The sequence below is a fragment of the Pungitius pungitius genome, chromosome 7 (assembly GCF_949316345.1).
Source record: "Pungitius pungitius chromosome 7, fPunPun2.1, whole genome shotgun sequence".
Classification (NCBI taxonomy): Eukaryota; Metazoa; Chordata; class Actinopteri; order Perciformes; family Gasterosteidae; genus Pungitius; species Pungitius pungitius.
Genome location: NC_084906.1, coordinates 1,677,975 through 1,694,009, shown reverse-complemented (window position 1 = coordinate 1,694,009; position 16,035 = coordinate 1,677,975). Strand labels below are relative to the sequence as shown.

The 16,035-nt window shown below is 41.0% G+C and overlaps 1 protein-coding gene across 1 annotated transcript; it reads left to right on the top strand.

Moving 5' to 3' along the window:
* Positions 1-4,563: 4,563 nt before the first annotated feature.
* Positions 4,564-15,031, top strand: efcab7 (EF-hand calcium binding domain 7). The gene is made up of 13 exons (XM_037470441.2): positions 4,564-4,964; positions 5,578-5,789; positions 6,038-6,124; positions 6,553-6,769; positions 9,062-9,183; positions 11,309-11,450; positions 11,651-11,760; positions 12,007-12,170; positions 12,392-12,525; positions 12,618-12,766; positions 13,070-13,279; positions 14,160-14,267; positions 14,357-15,031. The coding sequence occupies exons 1-13, from the start codon at positions 4,835-4,837 to the stop codon at positions 14,435-14,437; spliced, it is 1,866 nt and encodes a 621-aa protein (XP_037326338.2). The 5' UTR covers positions 4,564-4,834; the 3' UTR covers positions 14,438-15,031.
* The last annotated feature ends 1,004 nt before the right edge of the window (positions 15,032-16,035 follow it).

The following is a 16,035-nucleotide window of genomic DNA, read 5'->3' as shown; positions in this document are numbered from 1 at the left end:
TCTGTATAGACCTTTAGGGGTGATTGATGGAATTGTGCTCCAACACAGAATGGATGAAAGGACGGGTTCCGTTGATACAAGAACCATCAGCCATTAATCCTCTGTCCTCATGAAGCCCTTTTTGCAGGAGAGCATCTTACACTACACTTCCCTCCCTTGTGTTCAGCACTTGAACCCAGAACCCGAAGGCCATGGCAGTGAATCTAAACAAACATTTTACACTGGAGCAGGATCATGCTTTAAGATACCATCGACATCATCCGTCTGCATTTCACGCTCCCAGAGGCTGTAGGCCAGAACTCTTTAGCAGCTTTGAATAACAGTTTGTTTACTTAAAATGTGTGTCTCAATGCACAAAGGGGGCCGATTGTCTCCTACATCTATCTGGCCTGACATTGTGAAGTCTGTTGTTGGAAGGAGACTGATGCAAAACTGATAAATTTCACAGATCCACCATGTGACAAAAATGTGACATTCCTGGGGTGTGGATCCACAATGCATCATGTATGTTCCGCTCCCTCCCTAGAACTAATTAAAATAATTTCTGACAACCTTATCGGAAAACAAGCTTTCCTTCCGACAATACCCCCTATTCATTTTCTACAAGTCCCCATTGTACGATTGGATCACAAGAATCGCTCTGCTGTAGGCATAATATGTGCCTAAAATAATCAAATTAATTCAATCCGTAGGAGATCCACTCATTGACTTGTTTGTGTAACCATAAAAAAATGTTGTTTTTCTGCAAAGGTCGCAGAGCGCACGATTGTCTGTACAACAAACAAGTATTCATTGATGCTGTTCATGTTAAATAGGCAAGACCAAAATCAAATAGTGAAGGTTTTAGCAGATGGGGAAGTCCTTGGGAATGAAACTACCTTGTGACTAGATTCAAGCAAACAATTGGGACAAAGATGTTGTCTACAGCTCTTTAAAGGGCTATGGAAATGTTCACTTGATTTTTGAAGGCTGCCATTGTAAGATAATGTGAATAAACCATTAGTGATTCAAGCAAACGTAGGGATAAAAGCCTTTTACACTCCACATTACTTCAGGAGGACATTCCCCTATGAAGCTCTCAAACTTTTGAACCTTCCATGTTGTCCGACAGTTTAAAAATAATTAGAAATTTGCGGATAAGTGTAGAAATGTGGAATCAATTTTACCAAGCACATGTGTCCGCGTTATTTTTCAGTCACTCTTGAGATATTGATCGACTCTCAGCTCTGCTTAGCACGTTAAGTCTCTAAGTGAACAGTGCTATGAAATTCTGGTAATGTGAAGTGGGCGTGTGTACCTCTATGATGTAGAAACCTAACAGCATATCAATATAAAACAATACAAGATTGTTTACTCTAACACTGTGTTAGGTTTATCACCAGATACATTACCTAGACTGTGATGCTCGGTGTGTTAAATCCTCTTTCAAAGATCACTACCCTGGGTGCTAAAATCACACAAACGCCAACAGTGTTTTAAAAGTGGGAACAAATAGAGCGCCTCGTGCACATGCTGTGCCTTCTGTTTGATGCCGTAAATGAAAGCAAACAGAACAAAAATCACAATTAGTTATGTATCTTTACATCCAGTTGAGTAAGGGGAAAAATGCAGCTCATTTGAGATCAGTTTTTCTGTCAAATTCAACATTGTACTCCCTGAGGTCTCTATTTCTCTTTTAGCTCACGTCCCGTGAGGGAACGTCCTTGTTCACTGCTGCCATCTGCTGACTAATTAAACATACAGGAGCAATCAGATGAACGGAAAACCACACAACCCCCTCAAACAGGGGTATTCAACTCATATTCAACAGTGTCCACTTTCATCATGCAAAGGTCTGGAAGAACCAATGAGGGAGGATTTTCTAACATAAAAATTGAAGTTGTATTAACATCTCTTTAAAGTCAACAACTGACTGTCAATTAAAGAAGGTTAAATTGAATTATATCTCATATAAAAATGTATTTTCAGTTTTCAAATTGTACTGGATTCAATGTATAATAACCTCTCCGTCTTTCGCCCTGACGCGTCCCTCTGTGTTTCCATCTTAGTCGAACCGCGGTGCCCAGCGAACGGATCTATGATTTGCTGAGTAGCATCACGTGGTATGGTTTAACGCGCATGTGATTGGTCGGTGTGTTTCCCGAGACCGCTGAAAAGAGTGCCGTAAAGGCTAAAAAAGCTGCGCCTCTTAATGAAGTAGAAGTGCGTCTACAAACTGAATTAAGTCACAATTGTCTATCGGTTTTAAGTCCGGGATACGGAAAAGGACAGCTGGAAATGGATGAAAAAGAAACCACAGCTGTATTGAGAATGGAAAAGTCATGTCAGATGGGAAAATTCGGTGTGTGATAAAACACCACCATCTCTCAATCTGAAGATGTGATGGAGACAGAGACATTTCCGCCTATTGTAAAGATTTAAGACCAAAGAAAAAGTCTTGCACTGAAATATTTCCAGCTCTTCCCTGTTCTTGATGGATGCATCTGACTGCTCCAGTTTGGTTGTGAGGGAGTGCAGTCTGGTCAAAGTGAAGGGAGTGTCAGCCCGTTGGAACGATGACTGAAACCGGTTGGTATTGTAATTATGACAGTGGAGTCTGTATCTGAAATATATAATTGGCTCTATGATTAAAAAACTAAAATATATCTCTATAAAGACTACACACAACCACTGACATTGACTGGAGCGTGAATGAGCATTCTGTCTATCCTGAAAAATTGTTTAAAACTAAAGCATTGCTCTTCATAAACAACTAAAAAATGATCATTCTTAATAATGCATCTCATTATATATGTCTGTTTTTGCTGTGCTTTATTGTTTACTTGTATTTCATTGGTGTGCAGGTTTCACTATTCATCAACTTATTTAAATATGAACAATAAATGAAAACACTGCTTATCCCCAAATGACCCTAATATGACATAACCAAGTGAGGATTATGAATGTACTGTAAATTGAGCTCATGTAACTTATTAGTGAAAGCACTATAACATTAAAAACTAATGCTGGTCTTGATCGATGTGCCAGACACCAACTGCCTGCCTCGACTAAGGAAATGGTTCTTGTGTTAAGTGATTCTTATACAACTATTTTTAGTGCTGTGTAAATCACCGATAATTTGGCCAGTGATGGATCTCCTTCATTCGGTGTCTCCTGTCATTAAATTCTGATATGTCACCATGAGCATCAGGAAAGTGTGGCAATTGAAATATAGCATCTCGTCAAAAGGAGTTCTCTGTAACTCTTCAACTCGATGCTCTACTTATTATCTCATAAAATCAGTAAAAACAATTGTTTGCTGCCTACAATATAACTCATAAATGAAAAACTGTTTTAACATATGGGCAGCACATCCCTAATAGCACAATCTCAAGTACATTTGCATATATATATAAGTTGCTACTGCTTGGTCATTTCTTTATTTGAGGCTTAAATGAAAAGTCCTTGTTCAAAGTCCTAAAGAATGTCCCTTTCAGGGCGGACAACCACCCCACCTCTGTAATCCACAATGCACTTGCAGAATATATACAGGTTATGTCCAAACGTGGACAGAGAATGGAGCTTGTGTATTGAATACAAAACAATAATTTTAACAGCAAACGGGTTTGATGGGGAAAAGACAGGACCATCAAATTATGTTAAATCCATGGTTTTTCTAAATAATCATTGAGTCAGAAAACGATGATTGAGAACCCATCTTACAGTAATTCTGCTTCACAGCTACATATCTTTTTTTAGCTGTTGAATATGTTCACATGTGTAGTCAGTAAAGACGTTAAGTCATTGCTAATGTCCATACGTCTCTTCTCATTCTTCTTCTAAAAAAAACATGAATTAAAAAACAGTGTCAATTAATTGCAGTATTTCGGTTCAACCTAATTCATTCTTGTTTTTTTCAATCTAAACTGGACTTGAGCTGTATAACATAACATTTAAATGAGCTAATAAAAGCCTTATTTATCAAACAACTCCAATACCAAAGGAATGTTGTGTTTGAACTTACAGAAGCAGCAATCCAAATTATGGAACAAAATACAATTTTGCATGTTTTTTCTCTGTCACAAACAGTGATTTACAATGACGATTTGCAATAAAACCCTGTTTTCTATATCGGTTAATGTATCAGCCATATTGAAGGTTAGGCAACTAGGCGAATGCTGTGTTACATACTGTGATTCAAATCTTTGACAGGGAAGCCTCTATTGATGACACGCAGAAAGTATTATCATTTACCTGGTAATTCATGCGACCATATAATACAAAATACATGTTTTAAGATGGTTTTAGCGAATCTTGATTAATCTGGTGCTTTTGCTACATTCAAACAGTAGGAGTAAAACATACGTGTTCCTGTTTATGGTTCCGCATGTCGCAGTAATGGAAAGACAACTGGTACAACGAAACAAACTGTTTGAATAAAAAATACATCCGTGTATATAGTTTAAAGACTTTTGTTATTTTTGTTACGTCTTCCAATCACTTAATTCGGCATTTTTTTTTATTTTTTGCAGGAACGGGAGGAATTGACGTTGTTTCTTCCGTGGCGTTTTTGTTGAACACTTGTGAGTTTTTGTTTACCTAGCAACAGAAGGCGAGGTAGCAACGGTGTTTGGAGATTGTCCATGCTAACCCGAAGCTGGTTCTATATCATTATTATTAAATGCTATTAAGCAATTGCTACCGTGTGGTGAAAAAGTACAAATAAAAGCAGTTAGCTGCCATATTTGGCTGTCGTCAGCGTTTATAAGCGGAGGAGTGCTAAATTAGCTAATGTTAGCTATTAGAATAATTAACGGTTAGCTAACGATAACCACGTCCGTCTCGCACTCCTAAAATGTCTTTTCAAGAGTCACCTCGTCCTTCTGATGAAGACGAGGCGTTTTATATGCACTGTAGAGCCGCATATCTGTCTCTGTTCAAATCTAGTTTGACAAATATTGCTTCGAAACAGCAGCTATGTCGTGGTAAGCTCATTTTATCTCACTAACGTTAATTTTAATAAACACTGCTTGCTTGTTATACAGCTGTTAACCCAGTAAACCGCATGTATGTGTCACGACAGATTGATAGATTTCATTCTAATGCTATTCCTACAACCTGTAGTGAGTTATATGCTTGACATGTTAACATGGCATAATTGTGTCATCTGGTAACACATGTACACACTCTAGGAGTTATGAGGATGTTACACGGAGATGGCCATTTTACTTTTAACGACTGAAGGTTTGGTCGTTTTACAACATTTAAACATAAAGCTGTATTTGGCCTCTAAACTCTATAGTGATGAAGAGTTGGAACAATATGTTACGGGATATGTGTTATATTCTCTGTAATAATGTGCAATAAGATGAGTTTAGCCAAACTTTTGAATTTACTATAGGGGGAAACCAAATGGGCATTTGAGGGTTACATTTTGTTATAAGAAAAGTGGGAAATCTGCTGTGTGGGAAATTGTCATTTTTAAATAATGTAAATGTATTTTACACAGAAAAAAGAGGTCCTTCAGCTACAGTCGTTGGTTGTCATCAGCTGTTGCTACTGGTGATTTCATAGTTCTTTCCCATTTTTCGTATTAAGCTCTACAGCTGGCTGGGAGAAATCCTGCCCACGCAACTCTCAATAAATACTGGACTTCAAGAACATCCAAGCTGAACTTTGATGACTTCTGTGAGATTCTTAAAAATGAGAAGAAAACTGACGAAACAGAGCTAATGAGAGCCTTCAAAAAGATGGATTTGAACAGCGATGGCTACATCTCACACAGTGAACTGGAGAAGGCTCTTACCACGGTGAGTAACCCTTAAACACTTTGTTTATAGGATATCTAGAACAAATCGTCTGCTTATTTATAAGATTTAAGGTTTTCAATACGTTGTGAATAAATTGAGGGAAGCTGTACATTCTGATGTTGTGTTGCAGATGTAGACTGACTAAACATAAACTGATCAAAATCACTGATCGGCTCATGCTCAAATTAAAAATAGTCTTACTTTGTTGAGGCATTTTACTAATAAAGAACATCTGTTGTATCTTATAGAGAGGGGAGAAGATGACGACTGAAGAGGTGAACTCCATTTTTTCATTGGCTGACGTCAACAAAGACGGAAAGCTGGACTACGCAGAAGTAAGTTAGGATCAGTAAGAAGGGACTGGAGGGACTGATGTGGTTACCTCTCTGCTGTTGTCAGCAATGATAAGACTTATCACTTATAAGCCTAAGCGATGTGTCTAAGCCTATACAAATGTGTAAATGCATTTATTTAATCTTAGCTTGTATTCAAATGTTATATTTAATAGCTTTTAGAACTTTAGAACTCACTCTTATTGTTACTACGTAACCTTTTAATGGGACTCAACAATGCTGAGCAGCACACAAAATTCAATAGTGCAAAAGAAAACACCACCGTGACCTACTAAAATTTGCTCCAATATTGTCTGATTAATTGTCATATTTTTACCTCCATCCAAGAGAAAACCATCTTTGACCCTCTCTCCTGCCTTAAAACATCCTCATGTACCATTCTCTCACTGCTGGTCTCTTCTTGCTGTCAGTTCTGCAGATTGCTGGTGTCTACAGTAGAGCAGTGTGAGACGGCTGCTCTGGAGAGGCTCGAGGCAAATGCCAAGCTGAAGCGACAGAACTTTGGCAGTCGGTCATATAGCCCTCCAAAGAGCTCAGTGTCATCGGCATCATCGGCACAGGAGGCAGCGACTGTGCCTCAAACTCCAGAAACACTCCAAGCAGAATCAGACACCGCACTCAAGAAAGGTAGAACACGCAGGGTTATAATACTCTAACCTGAAATTGACTGCCTGAATTGGATCAGGCAAGTATGACATGCATGGGATTTCTTTTTGCAGCACATTTTTATTACATAGTCCAACCCCCTCATAGAATCCTGATTTAAAAATTAATTTAAAAACATTACAATGGCAAAACAGGCAAAGTCACAGGAAGAAGCAAAAGGCAAACATTATAACCTTAAACGACATCTCAACGTTACTTTGTTCCAGAAAGCTCTACTGTACTGTGTGCATTACCCAGACAATATATTGAGCAGTTTTTTTATTTGCATGGAAATGCTAATATGTTATGTATAACTACACGTAAAAGTAATAGCAATTTGCAGGGCACAATCTACAGGTACAAAGTAGCAGCAATTGGTGACAAATTCCAATTTATAGTTACACACCCATAGACATGTATTGCCTCAATACGCCTCGCCGATTCATTTTGATGAATAAATAATAGCTCTGTTATTGATCAATTTTTCACTCTCCCCGTGACAAATCACCTCATTAAGACAGTCCATTCCTCATAATGGTCACACAATTAGGGCTGCTTGTTTGCAGGGAGGAGACTGTAAAGCGTTGTGATTTGGGTAATCACTTCTGCCATTAAGAGATTGACAAAAGCTCCATCTATGCGGATTAAACATGCTGCCGTTGAACTGTGCCTTTGGAGATGACGCTCTTGCCAAAAAATAGGTTTTCATTTCTTAAACAAACAAGGACTGGCATCACGTCCAGTTTCATCCCTCTGCAACTGTAAATGATGAATCAACAGTGTTTCTGTGGGGGAAAAAAGGGCCGGTTGTAGGTGGATGTAAAAGCCCTCTTTTTGCACCTTAAAAGCTGCATTCGAAGGAATAAGAAGAACAGAGATCCTGGATGAGCGAGCCGAAGACAGGCTCACTGTGGGAAGATAGATGGGGTTGATTTAGGTGGTCAGTCCATGTTCATGTTATTGATTTGGAGGATTCCACCACTTCTCACAGGGGAGATGATGAGGGATTAGACGGTGGTCGAGAGGAGGGCCCAGTCAACCACCACTGCAAAAACAAATGAGCTCGCACATAGTTGTCGGGATTATCACATTATGGTGCCTCTCCCTGGTATTGATTTATACCTGCTACGTTTGAACAAGGCTCTAACACGAGATGCAATGAGATTGCACACGTTGAATGGGTTATTCTTTGAGCTCAAAAACAGTTTTGACTGCTCATTTGCTGGTGAATTTGTCAGTGCATACCAGTGCTACACTGAGAAATATGGGTTAACTGTAAGATGCCGTGTCTTCCCCTGCGTTATATCGGGGGTAAATATGTCCATGTGTGGCGCTTGCACCAGCGGACAGACTACTACCCCCCCACCCCCCTGTCGGCCGTTCGTCCGACTACTCCCTCCCCCCCTAAAGTTGAAAACCTTGAGACGGGTCACTTTGGCTAATGGTTTTACAAATAATTGATGCGATACGGACCAATCACACATCAGCATTGTTCGGCGAACATATTTTGGCCAACAGTGGAACAGATGGATGGACGGTCCCTGTGCTTCTCTGATAATTGGTCTGTTTTGTTGAGTTCATGCGGTTATCAACTACTAGTTCAGAAACAATCCTGGCTATGAACTCACACTGAAGCTGTTGTTTGGCCATGTTTCAGTGCTTCTTTGTCCACTTCCACAAAACAGCTACAGTTTGAGCCTCTAGATTAAAATCCTGCCATCAATACAAAATAGATCCATCACAAATACCATGCCAGTCGGTCTGTTTATTTCTCTGCTGCGGTAATTTGCTTGTAAGCCTTTCACATTACTTCTCATCTGGATAGTTATGGATCCTCATTAGTGAATTGATGTTTTCAGGCTTCAATTTGAGTTCAAGGGGAGAAGTTGTGCGAGATAATGGATTCGAGAGGGTTCTGTTATGCCATTTGTGATTTAAAATGCCTCCATAATTAATTAAAATGTAGTCGAGCTCAAGAACACACTTTCTCAGAACCCAAATGCAAAGTAGCCATCTTCGCTTGAACTTTGGAACGAACTTCTGTGAAGACTGATTACTTTGTCAATCGCGTGGTTTGCCTCATCTCTCTCTCTCAGAAGTGTGTTTACTGTTCGAAGGGAGGAGGGCTGTGCTTAATCTGTCACTCAGTCAATTGGGCGATCTGTTCTGCTGCAGCAACGTGATATATTTATAATAACTTTGGATGGATTTTTGTGCCAGCACTTAGCGATGTGACTTTTTATGCTTGTGTGTGTGTGTGTGTGTGTGCCTCAGACAGCAGATCATCCTCCCGTCCTTCTTCTGCGCGCAGCAGACGCTCATCCCTGTCCAACTCCATCACTGTGACATCCAGCAGCACGAGGGCCAGCAAAATAACAGAGCCTTCAGGCCTCCAGGTAACCACAGTCATAAGGACCCCACAGCGGCAATTTATCTCATCACCATTTTGTGATTAATCATTCATCTACGGAATGAAATGTCAAATATATAACAAACAATATGGATATTTCCCGAAATCACGTTTGTCAGTCACCCATGAAGGTCCGCGTTTGAAGACTTTCTTATAATAAACAAAGTAATAACTTAACCAGAATTTAATTTAATACTGTACTGTATAGTATTAACTCATTTTGCGATTTTTTAAAAATTTATTCTTATTATATTCTATACGCAACATGCTAGCTATGTTATGTTTGTCATTCCACTGACAAAAGCTGTAAATCTTTGTATGTGGGCTCCAGTGAGAGACTCCCTGATAGCAAAGGACTCTCCCAGAGTCACTGTTACCAATGGTTCTTTTGATGGGAGAATTTAGCCCGGGGTGGAAAGATATACACTGTATTGATCCCACACTCTTTATTTTCACACTTTTTGGCTTAACCGCGGCTGGTTTGCTTTGCAGCATGACAAATAAATAAATAAGTAGAAATAACAGCCCTGCGCTCCATCTCATGTTGAGATTGGAAAGGGCCAGACATCGTAGTGGTAAAAGAATGTGTGTCCAGAGATTACCTCTGAGGGACGTTCTGCTCGCTGTATTGGCTGCTGCATTGCCATAGGCAGATAATTGAGAGTCGGCGGATGGAGTAGGCTGTTTTTGTAGAGGTGTGTGTGTGTGTGTGTGTGTGTGAGTGAGGGAGAGTGAATGTGCGTGCATGCACGCACCTTTTGGGTGAAATCTGTTGTCATGAATACAAATGTAACAAGTAAACAATATTTCATCTCAGGTTTTGTTTTTAGGCACAGGTTAGTTCAAATGTAAAGATTGTGCATTCAAAAGATGTTTGCGCGCGCGCGTGTGTGTGTGCGTGTGTGTGCGTCGGTATCCTTCGCCCCTTCTGTGTCGCAGTCAATCAAACTGTGGCTGAAGCCGGTGACAGCACCTTTATTAGTCTGCAGGCTGACCCTCTCTCTGTGGGGGCATTCGTTCTGATGTCTTTAGGCAGTTGACGGGAGCCCATGGCAGTTTACCTCATTTAATATTGTCCCAACAAGCCACCGAAGTGTTATGGTTTGATCTTTTATGCCTCGCACAGCCCAAGATAAATACTTTGAGAAAATGGCTTTTCTCTAAATGAGTTGGACGTGCTCCGTCTTTATGGTACTTTCTTTGTTTAACTTGATGATTTATTTGTCCACTAAAAGGATACATAGCCTATTGTAGACTTGCACGGTCCTCGGTGTCCTCTTACTGTGTACCCACACCAACTGTGTTTTCATTTTATGTGTCTCCAATGAGTGGAAGAAAAACTTCTTCTTTTTTTTTTTAATGTGCCTGTTCAATTTCAAATTATTACCTCATTTCAGTTGTGCCGTCAGACAAAGGAACAACAGTATTGCAAAAAGTGAGAGATATATAAGGGTTCATAAATATCGCCAGAGGTACCTCTTGATAGTTTTGAATGGCCGCAGGCCCGAGAATGAAAAGGTTATATTTATCAAAGTTAAATGGACTCCAATTTGCCATATCAGGTCTGAGAGGGAGATTGACTTCAGCCTTCAGCAGAAAAGCCCGTGTGGCACTTGTGCCCCCCCCTGGAACAGCAGGGGTATAACAAGCGTTTACATGCGGCGGACCTCACGCACACTGTATTAATGAGAAAGATTGTTGCAGCGGTAATGATCACAACGGCAACGTCTGTTCACCAAGTGAGCCTCCCCACTGCTGGGATTGACTGTGATTTAAATCTTCCTTTTCATTCCCAAATAAATATACTTTCCCTGTCACACGATCAATCCCTCTAACTAATAAACTGCAAATTAGCTTTGTTTTCTGTTGAATGAATAAATGCATTCTGTTGTCAAGCAGTTTTGTAGCAGACATTTGTTGGGATTGTGTCAGGATCTAAAGAGAGATCGCACATAACAAAATATCATTACATACAGTCTGAACGATGCAAAGAGCTTGACAGCCGGATCTAAATCTGATGAAGCTGAGAACGTAATCTTTTCTCGCTTTATTGGCCAAACTAAATCCGTCTAACGGATGCGGTGGCGCTGTCGTTGTTATCCGTTGTCCAGGAGTGGCATCACAGTTGTATGAAGGGCTGTTTCTTCTTGGAGGAAGACGGCGGTATCAGCTCTCTGCAGTACCAGCTCCACGTTCCCCAGACAACCAGCGTCTACCTCACCATCCAACCCCTCAGCCTCAGCCACGGACCCGGTACTGGCCCTGTTTTATGCTACACACCATCTCTCACATAAGACTACCCCATCGGCCATAAGGTTGCATGTTTGCTTGCCACCCTGATCAGGCAGGTCCAAATGATCATGCATGGTAGTTTTTTGTTTCTTTTGTCCACAAAATGACCGACCTGTTTTTTAATAACCTCTACAGCAGCTTGGCATCTTGTGTTTTTTCAGACAAGCCTTCTTCATGGATGACGGTGGACACGGCTCTCTTTGTGGTGGCAGCAGGTGAAACCAAGGAGGACTCCACGTTAGTGGGTTTCACTGAGTCAAAGGACAAAGACGTACGTGATGTTTGTGCTGAGAGATCTACACGCACTTGAGAATTTGCTCATTCAATATTCAATATTCCCATTGATGCTCAAGTTAGGAGTTTTCAAACCGTGACCCCTGATGAAAGTGTTTTCTATGTCCACTGACCTCCTGGGCCAACGGTCGCTGCATAGCTGAAACTATCAAGTTGAAGCTCGATTGTGCTACATGCCAAGAGACACTTGTGGTAGGACGTTGCTCCATCTTTGTCCCCCCAGAAATATGTTTGGAAAGGAGAATTGCACGCTGGGACTTACTACCTGCTGCCCTTCACGAGTGGATGCAAACTAAAGAAAAGGAGCAAAAAGAGCCTGTCAAATAAACCCGTAGAGCTCGTCTACAGGACTGACTCTGGAGAACTAGACCTCACCAGGGAGCTGAGGTGTGTCTGTGTGTGTTTCCAGCTCTGCGTTGTTGCGTACACATGTATCTGTGCTATCAGTTGGAAAAAAAACACAACACTTAGTGAAGTATTATCAATTGTTACCAGCGTTAAGCTGTTTAACAATGTTTCAAAATGGTGTTTTTGAATGTGTAAAGTATTCATGTGCTCGGGTGCGGGTCTGTATCTCATGTCTGTGCGTTGCTCCTCGTGTGCCACAGGGAGGTGCTGTCCGACGTCTTTGAGGTGATAGACCTGGATGGAAATGGTTTGCTTAGTCTGGAGGAGTACAACTTCTTTGAGCTGAGGACCAGTGGAGAGAAATGTGACAAAGATGCCTGGGCTGTCTGCAAAGGTAATCGTTGTCATTAGGGCACTATTTATTAGTGTTACATTTTTGTGAAATGTGTCTTAAAAAAAAGAATGTCATTTGTTTGGGGCGTGCAGAGAACTTTGACATGAGGAAGAACCAGTTGACACGGCAGGGCTTCATGGAGCTCAACCTGATGGAAGCCACAGAGAAGGATGGAGACCCTGCAGACTTGTGGGTCATCCTGGAAGCCATGGGCTTCAACCGAATGCTGGAGCTAGTAGACGTAAGTTTACACTTCTGCTTTCACTTGAAACAACCACATGGAATCACAAATATTAGTTTTAAGATGCCATGACATCAAGTCACTTTTATTTTTCTTTTGATAAGAAAAAAGATTTGCCGCTCTGCACAAGTAGCTACTGAATTAAGTCTAAATGCCATGTTTCTTTCACTTGACTTTGATAACCAAATCCTCACAGAGCAAAAGCACCGGTTGTAATACACACATAGAGAGAGAAACAGGGCCACGCTATTAAAACCGCACACAAATTCTAACGGAACTAACGGAATTAACTCCTCGACCTAGGCTTGTCCATTCCAGATCAATGTCCACTGTGAAGGCACTCAGCCATCCATCCAGCCGCTCAGTATGGACGCAGGGCCCAAGCTTCAGAACCAGGCCCTCCAGAAGTCCATCACCGCCAGGACAGGGGCCAAAGCACTGAGGGGACAAGACAACATCTTTGTCTACACCTACCGGGGAGAACACAGGATCTCCTCGCTCATTGCTAACAAGGTAGACGACAAACGGTTCAGAAAACAAAATTATCCCGTTGGCCACTAGAGGGATGACAGTCTGGAGTGAACCTGAACGGAATCTGATATTATTATTATTATTTAACTCATTTGAATCAGTATTACACAAAGCACAGAGAATCAGCGTGTTTGTGTATTGTCGGGGTAAACTTTCTGCATTTAACAACACTGTCCCGTTTAAGAATCTGTCTGACGTCAGCGTATTGTTGCAAAGGCCCTTGACACGGTGTGTTTGTAATTGATATGCAACCATCGTTTAGATTCTCATAGCAACAGGAGCTGCTCAGGAAGAATGACCCGCTGATACAAAGGAGCCACTGAGCACAGGAAATGTTTACATTTCCCCTGGTTGTCACAAGAGTGTCAATTCCTCCTCTGTTTTGTAGCTACTCGCGGTCCCATAACCACGGCCTTATGATTCCTCTACAGGGATATTGGCTGCTTTGAGGGTTCATGAGTGCGGAGCAGTACTCGTCAACACATCCAATGCACGCACTCTACGCTTGTTTGTGTACAGACAGACTGTTTTTTTTTCTCACATTAGCATAAGGCGGTTTGTTCATTTATAGTTGTATGTTAACGAAACACAGTCTTCTGTTTTTTATTCAAATTTAACTTAAATTAACTTTTTTAACTTCAGGGTCATTCATTAATTATTATGCATGATTTAAAAAATAATTATACATTTAAATATATACAGCCCATGTCTGCTTTAGCCATTATCTGCATGGTGATTTTGTGTTGAGAAGGCTGATTAGTCCATAATCACGAGTCGTGAATTCTCCCCTGCAGGTTTTGCAACCTCTTTTGGATTTTGTACCCTGGCTCGCTTGGATAAGCCAAAACCCTTTGTGTTGCAGACCAACCAGAAAGTGACTGTCCATGTCAACAATGAGCAGAGCAGGAACTGCTGCAGCAGCAGAGGCATGAGTGTGTTCGCAGTCGAGGTTCCAGCCAGGACTAAAATGGTACGGAGGGAGAAAAGTGATACGGTTATAGCATGAAATGAGCGTTTTTTGAGGATACTAACAAAGATCTGGTGTGCTATGTCTCCTAGGTGTGCCAACACATTCTGCCCATCAACGAGAGACACGATTGGACCTACAACTGTGTAGAGACCATAGTACCCTGCACGTAAAGCTGTACTGCATTTACTCAATCGTGCAACTGACATGCACGGATAGACTACTCATAAACCAGTGGTTTCAGATGGGATGCATAATAAACGGAAAATGTTCTACACCCACCGGCGGTATCAAATCTGCCATCGGACCGTATGTCTATTTTAGGTCCAGAAGGAACACAGTTTGAACCTTTTTTACTTTTTGGAGGCCCACGTTCAAAGCGTACCTGTGAGTTTTGTAAAGCTTTGAATGTCAGACACCAGAGACCTTCTGGCGGCTCGTAGCCAGCAGCTTGATCAGGCCCAGCTGCAAGAAGGTTGTCTGAGAAGCTCAGTGACTCCATCGATCTGAAGCGTTCAAGTCATTAAGTGCAGCTCATAATGGTCGTTAATGCTTTTGTTGCGCCTTTCACATGGATCAATTCATGTAGAGAATTTTCTAAATATTAACACTGTTAAATGTATAGAGTGCATGGATAAAGGACTTAAATATTAACTCATAATTAATAACTAAATGATGGCTCTTTTCTGTTGTCAAACAATATTTCCTCATTCATTGTATACAGTCAATTAATACAGGCCAAAAAAATATAATAATAATAAATAATATTTAATTCCCCTGTGTTTCCATATATTTTAATGAACATATGATCGTTTTTGTCATGTAGATGTTAATAGTAAAATTTCCTCACAGATATCCTATTTGGTAGCAACCCTTGATTATGCCCAACATCATCATTTAGTTTCAACCAGACACACTCTGAAAATGCCATTTCAACGTGTTCCTCTGGTCAGACAGGTTTGCGCTGTTTCCACTGCCTTCAACTTTAAAGTCACCAGGAGATTTATAACTGGAACCCAGGATTTCTTTCAGCTCTCCGGAACAGAAAGAATGGTGGATTTAAAATCTATTTGGTGTTATTTTCCACAACGATGCCTGAGAATCAATGTTTCTTTGACATTTCGGTGCCATGTATTATAGATGTTCAAATGGTTTTAATGTGCGTGATTTCTGAGGAAGAGTCGAAAGCTGGTCCTAATACGACGCTACTGCACATTGAAACAGTATCGTCTGAAAGCTGTTGAAACCATCTCATACATATAATCCAGACATTTAAGGAAGCATCCAACCAAATGTAGCCAGGCTGTAGCCACACATCTTTTTTAGCTGTTGATGACCAAGTCAATGCTTAGTGAATGCTCTTTTTATGCTTTAATTAAGGATTGTACCAGAGCACATAGTGAATGCAGTCCGTTTCAGCCATTTCTCACCACTCTCCATATTCCTAAAACAGTGTACGGCTGTGGGGATGTGGGTTGGCAGTGAATTGCATTCCTTTGCATTGCGCTCAGCTCTAAACTTTTGCCCTTGGCCTTTGCAGTTTAGAGCAGTGTTGACCTCCTATTTATAACTCTCTGGCCATTATGTGCCCTTTGACTTTCTCTGCTGAAACCGTAGAGCCCCCTACGTAAATGTCACATGGCGTGTGAGATGTATCTAATGTCCTGAGCCCCTGTCTGCTCTTCCTGTCCCAACACACAGACTTGGTAACACTTGACTGCTGAGGGCCGTCTAGGTTCAGGGGTCGGGAGTCAATTTGTCATTGTGCTAT